This window comes from Hemitrygon akajei, chromosome 19 (assembly GCF_048418815.1).
Source record: "Hemitrygon akajei chromosome 19, sHemAka1.3, whole genome shotgun sequence".
NCBI lineage: Eukaryota > Metazoa > Chordata > Chondrichthyes > Myliobatiformes > Dasyatidae > Hemitrygon > Hemitrygon akajei.
The window spans coordinates 68,545,311-68,560,256 of record NC_133142.1 but is presented as its reverse complement, the minus strand read 5'-3'; the positions used below and the strand labels follow the sequence as shown (position 1 = coordinate 68,560,256).

Here is a 14,946-nt window from a genome sequence, read left to right as displayed (position 1 = left end):
AGAGTGATTGTGAGAGGAGCAGAGAGAAAAAAAAAATAAAGGGGGGAATAATAAATAAATAAATAGATAGATAGATAGATAGATAGATAGATAGATAGATAGATAGATAGATAGATAGATAGATGGATAGGTAGATAGATAGATAGATAAATAAAGGATAGGGTAAGAAAGGGAGGAGGGGCATTAACAGAATTTAGAGAAGTCAATGTTCATGCCATCAGGCTAGAGGCTACCCAACTGGAAAATAAGTTGTTCCTCCAACCTGAGTGTGGGACATGGAATTAAAAAGTGTGGCCACTGGGAGATCCTGCTTTCTCTGGCAGACAGAGCATCGGTGTTCAGAAAAATGGTCTCCCAGTCTGCGTCGGGTCTCACCAATATATAAAAGGCCACACCGGGAGCACCGGACGCAGTATACCACACCAGCCAACTCACAGGTGAAGTGTCGCCTCACCTGGGAGGACTTGTGGGTCCCTGAATGGTGGTGAGGGAGGAAGTGTAAGGGCAGTTGTAGCACTTGTTCCGCTTACAAGGATAAGTGCCAGGAGGGAGATTGGTGGGAAGGGATGGGGGGGACGAGTGGACAAGGGAGTCGCGTAGGGAGCAATCCCTGCGGAAAGCAGAAAGAGGGGAGAGGGAAAGATGTGCTTGGTAGTGGGATCCCGTTGGAGGTGGCAAAAGTTACGGACAATTATATGTTGGACCCGGAGGCAGGTGGGGTGGTAGGTGAGGACAAGAGAAACCCTATTTTAGAACTTTTTAGAACTTAATTATATCATAGACAAATTGTTATATTCAGGCACTGGTTAGTCAATGCCTGAATAAAGAAAATGCATTGTCAGAACATGAATTTTAAGGAAACTCACCAGAACAACATGAGGTGAACTATTTTAATTGATATAAATTTAGGCAATCAGGCGCTTGATTGGTTCAAGTAAGCAGTTTCTGTTATGCTTCCAATTCTAATGATTTTTCTTTGGATCCTATGGGTTTTGGTCATCTTTAATGTTCGTTGTCCTTGAACCACAATATATCACAAAAGAGGTCCATCAAATTATTCTATTTTATTTGCAATACACCTTATTCAATGCAGCAAATAATTATATTTAAAATGTCATTTGAAGACATGAACACACCAACACAGTCCTTCTCTACACCATCAACATGCTAGAAACATATCTCTTACAAGAACAGAAATTCAGCAATACCAAATTGTACATATAACTATATAACCATATAACAATTACAGCATGGAAACAGGCCATGTCGGCCCTTCTAGTCCGTGCCATACGCTTGCTCTCACCTAGTCCCACTGGCCCGCACTCAGCCCATAACCCTCCATTCCTTTCCTGTCCATATACCTATCCAATTCTTTTTACATTGTTACATTGCATAACACAGTTATAAACACATTGTGAGTATAACACATACGTCCAAGGCCATTACCTACTATTTTAAATATATAAGCTGCTTAAAAAGTCATTCATCACTATAACCCATTGAAAATAAAATCAAAATACATCCTGTATGTTGGAAATCTGAAATAAAAACAGAAAATACTGACAACTATCAGCAGGTCAGCCAGCATCTGTGGAAAGAGAAACAATGTTAACACTTCAGGTCAAAGTTCTTTCCTTGGAAAGGGAAGCATTAAATTATATAAAACTAGACACTGAATCTTGCAAATGTAATAAATGTTTTAATATTACATAATTCTTAATGTTTTATTAAAGACAATTCCAATAATATTCTCTAATCACATTGTCTTAAGCTGTTCTAAAGTTTATAACTCTCTTTCCTCATACAGCTAGATTGCATGCTGTTCCACAAATTCCTGGTAAGTGTATAGTGTCATAAATATAAATAATACAGTTAAATAGTCAAATATATCTACATGTAAGCTAGAAGCCAGTATAGTTTTATGCAAGGAGCGTGATTTTACAACTTGAAGTGTTTCACATGATCTGTCAGAAATCATAGACACAACATTGCACGGATATGGGTAAATATCATGATGAGATCAGCTTGGGGCTGTATTCTCTAGTGTGTGGTCTGAGAACATATTCCACTTCGCTTTTGTTTTATGTGTCAGTCTAAAGGTGGGTGCCATGGTAGCATAGCACGATGATCTTACAGCCTGGGTCATTGCAGAGTTCACAGTTCATTCCTGGTGCCGTTCTTTGTACGTCCTCCCCATGGAATGTGTAGCTTCTCCCCTGGTACTCCGGTTTCCTCCCACAGTCCAAAGACGTACCGGGTATTAGAAGATAAGAGCCCATGGAATTACGGGGAGGTTACATACCTGGATAGAGCATTGGCTGATTGGCAGGAAACAGAGAGTGGGAATAAAGGGATCCCATTCTGGTTGGCTGCCGGTTACCATTGGTATTCCACAGGGTCCGTGTTGGAGCCACTTCTTTTTATGTTGTATATCAACGATTTGGATTATGGAATAGATGGCTTTGTGGCTAAGTTTGCTGATGATACAAAAATAGGTGGAGGGGTTGGTAGTGCTGAGGAAGCAGAGTCTGCAGAGAGACTTGGATAGATTGGGGGAATGGGCAAAGAAGTGGCAAATGAAATACAATGTCGGAAAGTGTATGGTCATGCACTATGGTAGTAGAAATAAACGGGCAGACTATTTTTTAAATGACGAGGGAAATCGAAGTGCTGAGATGCAACGGGACTTGGGAATCCTCGTGCAGGATACCCTTAAGGTTAACCTCCAGGTTGAGTCGGTGGTGAAGAAGGAGAATGCAATGTTGGCATTCATTTCTAGAGGAATAGAGTATAGGAGCAGGGATGTGATGTTGAGGCTCTATAAGGCACTGGTAAGAACTCACTTGGAATACTGTGTGCAGTTTTGGGCTCCTTATTTAAGAAAAGATGTGGTGACTTTGGAGAGGGTTCAGAGAAGATTCATTGGAATGATTCTGGGAATGAGAGGGTTAACATATGAGGAACGTTTGACCACTCTTGGACTGTACTCCTTGGAGTTTAGAAGAATGAGGGGGGACCTCATAGAAACATTTTGAATGTTGAAAGGCATGGACAGAGTGGATGTGGTAAAGTTATTTCCCATGGTGGGCGAGTCTAGTACAAGAGGGCATGACTTAAGGATTGAAGGGTGCCCATTCAGGACAGAGATGCAAAAAAAAATTTTTAGCCAGAGGGTGGTGAATCTGTGGAATTTGTTGCCACGGGCGACAGTGGAGGTCAAGTCATTGAGTGTATTTAAGGCAGAGATTGACAGGTATCTGAATAGCCAGGGCATCAAAGGTTATGGTGAGAAGGCAGGGAGAGTGGGACTAAATGAGAGAATGGAACAGCTCATGATAAAATGGCTGAGCAGATTCGATGGGCTGAATGGCTGACTTCTGCTTCTTTGTGTTATGGGTAGCTTAATTGGTCATTGTAAGTTATCCCATGATTAGGTTAGCATTAATCCGCTTTGTTGGGGGTTGCTGAGTGTGGCATCAGTCAAAGGGCTCAGTACTGTACCCACCAAAATAAACAATACAGAAGATCTCCTTGCCACCCTGCACAGCTGTCATATAACTTACATATGGAACAAATGATTAGCTGATCCATTATTCCCAAACACATCCTTCCTATAGTGCAACAGCATGACACTCCAAGTGTGGTCTAACCAGACATAATGTGCCTTCCCTAAAGTCATATCTGTCAGTGTTGCTACTTTCAGAGAACAAATAACTTCAAACTCAATGACCCTTCATTTACCTACGTTCATTAGTGCACTACCAATTATATCCATTTGACTTCCCGCGATGAATCAACTAAGCTGTAGTTGTGGTAGAAATCAGAGAGTCCACCTACCTATCAGTATTCACACAAAATGCTGGTGGAATGCAGCAGGCCAGGCAGCATCTGTAGGAAGAAGTACAGTCAACGTTTTGGGCCGAGACCCTTTGTCAGGACTAACTGAAAGAAAAGATAGTAAGAGATTTGAAAGTAGGAGGGGAAGGTGGAGATCTGAAATGATAGGAGAAGACAGGAGGGGGAGGGATGAAGCCAAGAGCTGGAAAGTTGATTGGCTAAAGGGAATACTGCTGGAGAAGGGAAAAGATCAGGGGATGGGAGGCCTAGGGAGAAAGGAAGGGGGAGGGGAGCTCCAAAGGGAGATGGAGAGCAGGCAAAGAGTGATTGTGAGAGGGACAGAGAGAGGGGAAAAAAAGATACAAAGCGGGGGGGGGGGGAGGATAATAAATAAATAAATAGATTGATTGATAGATAGATAGATAGATAAGAGATAGGGTAAGAAAGGGAGGAGGGGCATTAACGGAATTTAGAGAAATCAATGTTCATGCCATCAGGCTGGAGGCTAACCAGATGGAAAATAAGTTGTTGTTCCTCCAACCTGGGTGTGGGACATGGAATTAAAATGTGTGGCCACTGGGAGATCCTCTTTCTCTGGCGGACAGAGTGTACGTGTTCAGCAAAACAGTCTCCTAATCTGCGTCCGGTCTCACCAATATATAAAAGGCCACACCGGGAGCATCCGACGCAGTATACCACACCAGCCGACTCACAGGTGAAGTGTCGCCTCACCTGGAAGGACTGTCTGGGGCCCTGAATGGTGGTGAGGGAGGAAGTGTAAGGGCAGGTGTAGCACTTGTTCCGCTTACAAGGATAAGTGCCAGGAGGGAGATCGGTGGGAAGGGATGGGAGGGGACAAGTGGACAAGGGAGTCGTGTAGGGAGCAATCCCTGTGGAAAGCAGAAAGAGGGGGGGGAGGGAAAGATATGCTTGGTAGTGGGATCCTGTTGGAGGTTGTGGAAGTTATGGAGAATTATACGTTGGACCTGGAGGCTGGTGGGGTGGTAGGTGAGGACAAGGGGAACCCTATCCCAAGTGGGGTGGCGGGCGGATGGGGTGAGGGCAGATGTGCAGGAAATAGGAGAGATGCGTTTGAGAGCAGAGTTGATGGTGGAAGAAGGGAAGCCCCTTTGTTTAAAAAAGGAAGACATCTTCTTCATCCTGGAATGAAAAGCCTCATCCTGAGAGCAGATGCGGCGGAGACAGAGGAATTGCGAGAAGGGGATAGCATTTTTGCAAGAGACAGGGTGGGAAGAGGAATAGTCCAGGTAGCTGTGAGAGTCCGTAGGCTTATAGTAGATATCAGTAGATAAGCCGCCTCCAGAGATAGAGACAGAAAGATCAAGAAAGGGGAGGGAGGTGTCAGAAATAGATCAGGTAAATTTGAGGGCAGGGTGAAAGTTGGAGGCAAAGTTAATGAAGTCAACGAGCCTAGCATGCATGCAGGAGGCAGCACCAATGCAGTCGTCAATGTAGCGAAGGAAAAGTAGGGGACGGATACCCATATAGGCTTGGAACATGGACTGTTCCACAAAGCCAACAAAAAGGCAGACATAGCTGGGACCCATACAGGTACCCATGGCTACACCCTTGGTTTGGAGGAAGTGAGAGGAGCCAAAGGAGAAATTATTGAGAGTAAGGACTAATTCCACTAGACGGAGGAGAGTGGTAGTAGAGGGGAACTGGTTGAGTCTGAAATCCAAAAAGAAATGGAGAGCTTTGAGATTTTCCTGGTTGAGAATGAGATATATAGCTACTGGACACCCATGGTGAAAATAAGGTGATGGGGGCCAGGGAACTTAAAATCATTGAAAAAATCCAGAGCATGAGAAGGGTCACGAACATAGGTGGGAAGGGATTGAACAAGGGGAGATAAGACAGTGTCGAGGTATGCAGAAATGAGTTCGGTGGGGCAGGAGCAAGCTGAGACAATAGGTCTACCTGGACAGGCAGGTTTATGGATCTTGGGTAGGAGGTAGAAACAGGAAGTGTGGGGTGTGGGAACTATGAGGTTGGTGGCAGTGGATGGGAGATCCCCAGAGCCAATAAGGTTAGTGATGGTGTGCGGGACAATGGCCTGGTGATCCTTAGTGGGGTCATGATCAAGGGGTAAATAAGAGGAGGTATCAGCAAGTTCTCACTGTGCCTCAGCAAGGTAGAGGTCAGTACACCAGACTACTACAGCTCCCCCCTTATCAGCGGGTTTATCAGCCTCCGGGTCCAACATATAATTCTCCGTAACTTCCGCCAGCTCCAACGGGATCCCACTATCAAGCACATCTTTCCCTCCACCCCTCTTTCTGCTTTCCGCAGGGATCGCTCCCTACCCGACTCCCTTGTCCATTCGTCCCCCCCATCCCTTCCCACCGATCTCCCTCCTGGCACTTATCCTTGTAAGCAGAACAAGTGCTACACCTGCCCTTACACTTCCTCCCTTGCCACCATTCAGGGCCCCAAACAGTCCTTCCAGGTGAGGCGACACTTCACCTGTGAGTCTGCTGCTGCGGTATACTGTGTCCGGTGCTCCCGGTGTGGCCTTTTATATATTGGTGAGACCCGACGCAGACTGGGAGACCGTTTTGCTGAACACCTATGCTCTGTCCGCCAGAGAAAGCAGGATCTCCCAGTGGCCACACATTTTAATTCCACGTCCCATTCCCACTCTGATATGTCTATCCATGGCCTCCTCTACTGTCAAAATGAATCCAAACTCAGGTTGGAGGAACAACACCTTATATACCGGCTAGGTAGCCTCCAACCTGATGGAATGAACGTTGACTTCTCTAACTTCCGTTAATGCCCCTCCCCTTCTTACTCCATCCCTGACATATTTATTATTCCCCCCCCTTTTTCTCTTTTTATTCTCTCTCTTTCTCTCTCAGAATCACTCTTCACCTGTTCTCCATCTCACTCTGGTGCTCCCCTCCCCCTTTCTTTCACCCTAGGCCTCCCATCCTTTCCCTTCTCCAGCTGTGTATCCCTTTTGCCAATCAACTTCCCAGCATTTAGCTTCATCCTTCCCCCTCCTGTCTTCTCCTATCATTTTGGATCTCCCCCTCCCCCTCCCACTTTCAAATCTATTACTAACTTTTCTTTCAGTTAGTCCTGACGAAGGGTCTCGGCCTGAAACGTCGACTGTACTTCTCCCTATAGATGCTGCCTGGCCTGCTACATTCCACCAGCACTTTGTGTGTGTTGCTTGAATTTCCAGCATCTGCAGATTTCCTCGTGTTTGCCTATCAGTATTGATGTTTTGTTGCATCCGGACACTGTGAGTCATTGTTAGCTGATGACCTGAATAAAAGAGGTGCTGTTTCATCTCTGCATCTTTACCTTAGTGGGAACACATTCTCATTACAAGTATGCAAAAATCTCATAGGCACAACACTGAGTGAAACACTGTGAATTATACAGTCAAATACTTAGTTCAAAGAGGTACTCAATTTAAATTACCCTTCCTAATCTAGTTATGTTTCTGTAAAGTGTATGATTCTCATGTTTTGAGAGAGAATAACTTGACAGAGTTTAATTACCTGATTACAAGTATGTTTTTGAACAAAGATGACAACAAACCATTTTAATTTGTATTTATTGTGTCTGTCAGATAATTGGTTCAAATTGACAGTCATCTGTTAAATATGGACTCTTTTTCTTATATCCCAAATTCAACAGTTTCTTTGTCAAATACAAATGACTTTGTTAAGTCGAAAGAGTTTACTGTCGCGATGATTGAACACAGGTGCAGTGAATGACAGACTCCCACGCAGAGACAGAAACAAGAGTTTATTCATAGGAATTCCAACAGGGCATCAATGGCTTGACTGTGATTAAATTTAAATTTAAATTGTGATTAAAAATTTGGACACATCAACGGCATCCTTAAAAACTGATGGAGATCTGTGCTCTCAGCACTTTAGGACCACATGCTAGACATAGATTCCTTACAGGAAGTGAAATAGAACAGACCCAATTATTAAAAGTTGGTTGCACTACACAGTCACTACTTATTGGGTGTTTAACACGAACAGTATGTCCAGGCCCATTAACTACCATTTTTAAAATATAACCTACTACAATTTTGTGCATCCATCAGTCTGCATGTCATTGAAAATAAAATCAAAATACATCCTGTATGTTGGAAATCTGAAATAAAACCAGAAAATACTGACAACTATCAGCAGGTCAGCCAGCGTCTGTGGAAAGCGAAACGATGTTAACACTTCAGGTCTAAGTTCTTTCCTTGGAATGGGAAGCATGATATACAAGATAAAGAAGCTCTGTGAACAGGAAAAGCATTAGATTATATAAAACATTATTGAATTCTGGAAATGTAGTAATTATTTTAATATTACATAATTATTATTGTTTGGCTAAACTCAATTCCACCAATATTCTTCTAGTCATATTGTTCTTCATCTACACTGAAGTTTTTAACTCTCTTTCCTGATTCAGCTTATGCCTACATTACGAAAAGCATCGACATAGATAAAGGTAAGACATACTTAAATGTAAGCTAGAAGCCAGTATGGTTTGTATGCAAGAAGTGTGATTTTACAATCTGAAGTGTTTCACATGATCTGTCAGATTCTGGTTGTCAACAGTCAGTGAATGGCCTGCATAAACGTAGCTTCAATTAATCTGTACTTCAGTGTGAATGTACCTTTATTATAATCAGTCTTGCATGGCTATAGGTAAATATCATGGTGCGATCAGCTTGGGCTGTATCCTCTAGTGATACACTGCAGAGTCGGCCCTTCCAGCCCTTCGATCAGTGCCACCCCAGCATCCCACGACAACCCTGATTTAACCCTAACCTATTCACAGGACAATTTACAACAATATCCATTACATGTGTGTAAATAATTCAATTAATTGGATTGATGTATATACATTTAAAGTGGAAGCCAGTATGGTTTTTATGTGGAAATTGCTTTTACAAGGTGGTGAGTAATTATTCAATCAATTACTTTGTGTTTAATTATTTTAATAAATGTAGACCAATCTGCAGAATTTTTTCACTTTGACACAATAGAGTCTTTTCTGTTGATCAGTGTCGAGAAAGCCAAATTAAATCCACTGTGATTCAATGTTGTCAAATGATTTTTAAAAAATTAAAACTTCCAGGGGGTGTGAATACTTTTTATAGGCACTGTATTTTAAAAGTAAGTATGAAATGTCATAGATGTAAGTAGTTCAGTTTATTAGAATAGTGTATTTTATTTTAAGGGGAAACTGTACAAATTGTTTGTGTGCATAGTTTTTAAACAATTGAAATATCATTTGTTCTCTACAGAAAGAGTAACTAGTCGTCAGACCATGACTTTGATAAAGGGACTGTTGGTTAATCTGTACTTCAGCATGAATGTATTTTCATTTCATCAATCTTAGTAAAAATTACAGGCACCATCCTGGAAAAGCCACTTAAATAATAAAATTTAGTCAGTTTGATTCTTTGAAATAAGCAGTTATTTAATGCCTAACTTGTTATATTCAATGAGATTCGGACATAAGTTGTGATAAGTTACAAAAATGATCAAATTCTACTATTTCTATTTGTTATTTTTGGGAACCCTCCTAATTTCCTACACTAATATTTATAATTAAAATGCAATAAGTGCTTAAGCATGTCAACATATTTCTTTAAAATAAATGATAGATATCTATATTCTATGACCACATGCTAGACCCAGATCTCTTATAAGAACAGACCTTCAACAGAGCCAATTTTTTAAAAGCAGATTTCACTGTACAGTCATCATCACAGAGTGTTTTAACGCATGGAGCAAGTTTATTTCCTACTGTTACTAAAAATAATATGCTGAAGAAGTTGCACATGATTTTAATCCACCAGTCCCTACAGATGCTGCAGATCTGAAATAATAACAGTAAATGAGCGAGAGAAGCAAGACAGGAAGTTGTAGACTAGTTATTCTAACGTCCATGGTTGGTAAGAGGTTCGGGATGAGGTTTTGGGGTACTTGTAGGCACACGATAAAATAGGCCATGGTTTTTTAAGGGGAAATCGTGCCTGCCATATGCTTTGAGGAAATAATGGGCAGTTTAGACAACGGAGAATCTGTGGATGTTGTGTACTTAGATCTTCAGAAGGCCTTAGACAAGGTGTCGCACATGAGGCTACAAGCAAGATAAGAGCCCATGGTATTACAGGAAAGGTACTAGTATGGATAGGAAATTGGCTGGCTGGCAGGAGGCAAAGAGTGGAATAAGGGGAGCCTTTTCTGTTTGACTACTGGAGTCCACAGGGGTTAGAGTTGGGACCACATCTTTTCATTTTATCTGTCAATGAGTTGGATAATGGAACTGATGATTTCATGACCTAGATTGCAGACAATACAACGATAGGTGGAGGGGCAGGTAGTGGTTAGGAAGCAGGGAGCCCATAAGAGGACTTAGATTAGGATAATGGGTAAAGAAATAGCAGAACAGACTCAATGGGCAGAAATGTTAAATCTGCTCTTTTATCTTATGGTCTTATGGTTAGGTAGTAGAAACTAGAGCAAATCAGGCAACATCTGTGGATAGGGAATGGTGGTAACATTTTGGGTCAAAAGCCCTTTATTGGAATGAGCTCTACGTTATCTGTGCCTTCCGAATTGCTTCCAGTAATTCCAGCCATTGCTGCTCTGCCATCATTCCTGCCAGTGTTCTTTTCCAATCAATTCCGGCCAACTTCTCTCCCGTACCTCTGTAATTCCCTTAGCTCCACTGAAATACTGATGAATCTGACTTTAGCTTCTCCTTCTCAAATTTCAGGGTGAATTTGATCATATTATGATCACTTGCCCCCAAGGGTTCTTTTACCTCAAGGTCTTTAATCAATTCCAATTGCACAACACCCAATCCAAAATAGCTGATCCCCTAGTGGGCTCAATCACGAGCTGCTCTATAAAGCCAAGTCATTGGCATTCCAGAAATTCCCCCTCCTGGAATCCAGCACCAACCTGATTTCCCCAATCTACTTGCGTATTGAAATCTCATATGACCACTGTAACATTGCCCTTTTGGCGCGTATTTTCTATCTCTCATTGTAATTTGTAGGTCACATCCTTGCTCCTGTATACAACTCCGTCAGGGTCATTTTATCCTTGCAGTTCCTTAGATCTATCCACAATGATTCAACACCTTTTAAGCCTAATCTTTCTAATGATTTGATTTCATTTGATTTCAGAGCAATGCTGCCCCCTCTGCCTTCCTGCCTGCCCTTTCAATACCATGTGTATCATTGAATATTAAGCTCCAAGCTATAATCTGCTCTAGTTATGGTAACTCCACACACCTCATGGTCCCTAACACCTGGAACTTCTACCACACTGCAAGTGCTTTCCACAGTGAAGACTGATGCAAGATATTTATTCAGTTTATCTGTCATTTCCTTGTCCCCCATTACTACATGGGTAACTATGATGTTGTTGGGATAACGGAGACACGGCTGCAAGGAGATCAGACCTGGGAAATGATTGTACAAGGGTATACGTGCTATCGTAGGGACAGAAATGTGGGCAGAGGGGGTGGGGTGGCCCTGTTGGTGAGGAATGAGATTCAGTCCTTTGCAAGGGGGGACATAGGATCAAGAAAAGTAGAGTCTGTGTGGATAGAACTGAGGAACAGTAAGGGCAAAAAGACCCTAATGGGTGTTGTCTACAGGCCACCAAACAGTAGCATAGATATTGGGTGCAAGTTGAATAGGGAGTTAACATTGGCATGTGGCAAAGGTAATGTCGCAGTAGTTATGGGGGATTTCAACATGCAGGTGAATTGGGAGAATCAGGTTGGTGCTGGACCCCAGGATAGGGAGTTTGTAGAGTGCCTACGGGATGCATTCTTGGAATAGCTTGTACGAGAGCCGACCAGGGACAAGGCTATTCTGGATTTAGTCTTGTGTAATGAACAGGATTTGATAAGCGATCTTGAAGTAAAGGAGCCATTAGGAGGTAGTGACCATAATATGATAAGTTTTAATCTGCAATTTGAGAAAGATAAGGGCAGATCGGAGGTGTCAGTGTTGTAGTTGAACAGGGGAGACTGTAGAGCCATGAGGGAGGAGCTGGCCAAAGTTAACTGGACGGATATCCTAGCAGAAAAGACAGTGGAACAGCAATGGCAGGTATTCTTGGGAATAATGCACAAGGTGCAAAATCAGTTCATCCCCTGGAGAAGGAAGGATTCAAAGGGGGGAAAGGGGCCACAGTGGTTGACGAAGGAAGTCAGAGATTGCATAGCATTAAAAAAAAAGAAAGTATGACAGACCTAAGGTGAGTAGGAGGACAGATGATTGGGAAATTTTTAAGGAACAACAGAACTTAACTAAAAAGGCAACACGGGGAGAAAAAATGAGGTACAAACGCAAGCTAGCCAGGAATATAAAGGAGGATAGCAAAAGCTTTTTTAGGTATGTGAAGAGAAAGAAGATAGTTAAGAACAATGTTGGGCCCTTGAAGAATGAATTGGGTGAAATTGTTATGGGAAACAGAGAAATGGCAGAAGAATTTAATAAGTACTTTAGATCTGTCTTCACAACGGAAGACACAAGCAATCTCCCAGATGTATGGATGGGCCAAGGACATAGGGTAACAGAGGAAATGAAACAGATTGACATTAGGAAGGAAACGGTGATGAGTAAACTGATGGGACTGAAGGCTGACAAATCCCCAGGTCCAGATGGTCTGCATCCTAGGGTACTAAAGAAGGTGGCTCTGGAAATTGCGGATGCATTGGTAATCATTTTCCAATGTTCCTTAGATTCAGGATCAGTTCCTGAGGATTGGAGAATGGCTAATGTTATCCCACTTTTTAAGAAAGGAGGGAGGGAGAAAACAGAGAACTATCAACCTGTCAGCCTGGCATCGGTGGTGGGGAAGATGCTAGAGTCCATTATTAAGGATGAAATAGTGGCATATCTAGATAGCAGTCATAGGATTGGGCCGAGCCAGCATGGATTTACCAAGGGCAAATCATGCTTGACTAATCTATTGGAGTTTTTCGAGGATGTAACCAGGAAGTTAGACGGGGTAGATCCAGTGGATGTAGTGTACCTCGATTTTCAGAAGGCATTTGATAAGGTCCCACGTAGGAGATTGGTGGGTAAAATCAGAGCTCATGGCATTGGGGGGAAGATATTGACATGGATAGAAAACTGGTTGGCAGATAGAAAGCAATGGGTGTTTCTCGGAATGGCAGGTGGTGACTAGTGGGGTGCCACAGGGCTCGGTATTGGGACCACAGCTGTTTACGATTTACATAAACGATTTAGATGAAGGCATTGAGAATAACATCAGCAAGTTTGCTGATGATACTAAGCTGGGTGGCAGTGTGACATGTGATGAGGATGTTAGGAGAATTCAGGGTGACTTGGATAGGCTGAGTGAGTGGGCAGATACTTGGCAGATGACATTTAATGTGAATAAGTGTGAGGTTATCCACTTTGGGAGTAAGAACAGGAAGGCAGATTATTATCTGAATGGTGTAGAGTTAGGTAAGGGAGAAATACAAAGAGATCTAGGAGTACATGTTCATCAGTCACTGAAGGTGAATGAGCAAGTGCAGCAGGCAGTGAAGAAGGCTAATGGAATGTTGGCCTTTATTACAAAGGGAATTGAGTACAAGAGCAAGGAAATCCTCCTGCATTTGTACAGGGCCCTGGTGAGACCACACCTGGAGTATTGTGTACAGTTTTGGTCTCCAGGGTTAAGGAAGGACATTCTGGCTGTAGAGGAAGTGCAGCGTAGATTCACGAGGTTAATTCCTGGGATGTCCGGACTGTCTTACGCAGAGAGGTTAGAGAGACTGGGCTTGTACACGCTGGAATTAAGGAGATTGAGAGGGGATCTGACTGCAACATATAAGATTATTAAGGGATTGGACAAGATAGAGGCAGGAAATATGTTCCAGATGCTGGGAGAGTCCAGTACCAGAGGGCATGGTTTGAGAATAAGGGGTATGTCATTTAGGACAGAGTTAAGGAAAAACTGCTTCTCCCACAGAGTTGTGGGGGTCTGGAATGCACTGCCTCAGAAGGCAGTGGAGGCCAATTCTCTGGATGCTTTCAAGAAGGAGCTAGATAGGTATCTTATGGATAGGGGAATCAAGGGATATGGGGACAAGGCAGGAACCAGGTATTGATAGTAGATGATCAGCCATGATCTCAGAATGGCGGTGCAGGCTCGAAGGGCCAAATGGTCTACTTCTGCACCTATTGTCTATTGTCATCCCCAGCATCGTTTTCCAGGTTTCTGATATCCACTCTCACCCCTTTTTTACACTTTATGTATCTGAAGAAACTTTCTGTATTCTCTTAATATTATTGGCTACTTTACTTTCACATTCCATCTTTACCTTCTTAATGTCTTTTTAGTTGTCTCTGTTTGTTTTTAAAAGCTTCCCAATGCTCTAACTTCTCTTGCCTTTAGAATACTTCTTCCTGTTTGATATCCTGTGCCTTCCAAATTGCTTCCAGAAATTCCAGCCATTGCTGCTTTGCCGTCATCCCTGCCAGTGTTCTTTTCCAATCAATCTGGCCAATTCCATAAGACCATAAGATATAGGAGCAGAATTAAGCAATTTGTCTCATTGAGTCTGCTCCACCATTCAATCATGGCTGATCCAATTTTCCTCTCAGCCCCAATACTCTGCCACTCCTCCCTCATGCCTTTACTCCATTGCAACACTGATCCATCTGACTTCAGCTTCTCCTTCTCAATTTTCAGGGTGAATTTGATCATATTATGATAACTTGCCCCTGAGGATTCTTCTACCTGAAGCTCTCTAATTAATCTGGTTCATTTCACAACACCCAATCCACAATAGCTGATCCTCCAGTGGCTCAACCTCAAGCTGCTCTAAAAAGCCATCTCACAGGCATTCTAGAAATTGCCCCTCCTTGAATCCAGCACCAACCTGATTTTCCCAGTCTACCTGCTTATTGAAATCCCCTATGACTATTGTAACATTGCCCTTTTGGTATGCATTTTCTATCTCCCATTGTAATTTGTAGGCCACATCCTTACTACTATTTGGGGGTCTGTATGTAACTCCCATCAGGGTCTTTTTAATCATTACAGTTCCTTAGCTTTCTCCACAATGATTCAAACC

At 42.6% G+C, this 14,946-nt stretch overlaps 1 protein-coding gene across 5 annotated transcripts in view; it reads left to right on the top strand.

Annotated features, from left to right (window-relative positions):
• Positions 1–14,946, top strand: part of LOC140742031 (inter-alpha-trypsin inhibitor heavy chain H3-like) — a 148,168-nt gene that overhangs the window by 91,795 nt on the left and 41,427 nt on the right. For all 5 annotated transcript variants that reach the window (XM_073072726.1, XM_073072724.1, XM_073072725.1 and 2 more), the window contains exons 18-19: positions 1,808–1,837; positions 8,290–8,328. In XM_073072726.1, the coding sequence (XP_072928827.1) occupies positions 1,808–1,837; positions 8,290–8,328 (69 nt within the window). The remainder of the gene's footprint in view (positions 1–1,807; positions 1,838–8,289; positions 8,329–14,946) is intronic.